The sequence below is a fragment of the Frankliniella occidentalis genome, unplaced genomic scaffold (assembly GCF_000697945.3).
Source record: "Frankliniella occidentalis isolate FOCC.00 unplaced genomic scaffold, Focc_3.1 Scaffold2964, whole genome shotgun sequence".
Taxonomy (NCBI): domain Eukaryota; kingdom Metazoa; phylum Arthropoda; class Insecta; order Thysanoptera; family Thripidae; genus Frankliniella; species Frankliniella occidentalis.
In genome coordinates, this window is record NW_026270035.1 from 1 (window position 1) to 863 (window position 863).

At 49.5% G+C, this 863-nt stretch overlaps 1 protein-coding gene across 1 annotated transcript in view; it reads left to right on the top strand.

The window, feature by feature from the left end:
* Nucleotides 1-6: 6 nt before the first annotated feature.
* Nucleotides 7-863, top strand: part of LOC127752012 (uncharacterized) — a gene marked incomplete at its 3' end in the record, with an annotated part of 6,664 nt that continues 5,807 nt past the window's right edge. Inside the window, exons 1-2 of the mRNA XM_052276444.1 lie at nucleotides 7-627; nucleotides 752-861. Coding sequence (XP_052132404.1) covers nucleotides 120-627; nucleotides 752-861 — 618 coding nt within the window. The remainder of the gene's footprint in view (nucleotides 628-751; nucleotides 862-863) is intronic.

Here is an 863-nt window from a genome sequence, read left to right on the forward strand (position 1 = left end):
AAGAGCATTTTGAGCCAGAAGGGCTTACGGCGGGATACCGCCTAACCTTCCAAAACCGACTACAGCAACATTCAGAATCAGTTCGTGAGTACGTAACGGCATTGCAGGCCATTGCTCAGATGTGCAATTTCGGTCAAGCCTATGAAATGTCTATGATTGGGCAAATGATTTTTGGAATACGGCATAATGATACAAGGAAAAAGATCATGGCGTCTGGCCTCACGTGGGCTCAGGTTAAGTCCATCGCTCTGGACGAAGATACTCAAAGGACCCAAATGCGGTCTATAGCTCAAGCACATCTCCAAGCTCAGAGCCGCAATGTGAATGCCGTGAATGCGCAGCAGGCGCAGAGGGCCCCTCAGCAGCCCAAGCCCCAACCTCAACCGGAGCCCCCCGCCCAAGATACCCACGCCAACGGAGGGAATGCCAAAACCTTCGGGCCATGCATGCGCTGTGGGAGACTCCACAACGTGAATAAATGCCGGGCCATCCATTGGACATGCAAGATCTGCCATAAGAAGGGACACATCGCCAAAGTCTGCCAATCCAAGAATTCCCAGGGAAATAAGCCTCCTGAAGGTGTGAAGCAAGTGATCGTCACAGGCAACAATCCACCACCCCCAGCAGGTACAGCAAATGAGGAAGAGTTGGTCGACTCCCTCCTCAGCTTTGGATTATTCGACTAATCCTTCAGTGCTATTCTACAGTGTACTTCTTTGATGGTAAATTTCTTGTTCTTGGTTGGTTACAGACTCTAGTGTGTTAAGTGTTAATATCCAGTTACCTAGCCCACAGCCAAATGTTCTTGTTGTTAATTCTAATGCTGCGCAATCTAGTCCTTCTCTCGTACGGAGATTGACGGT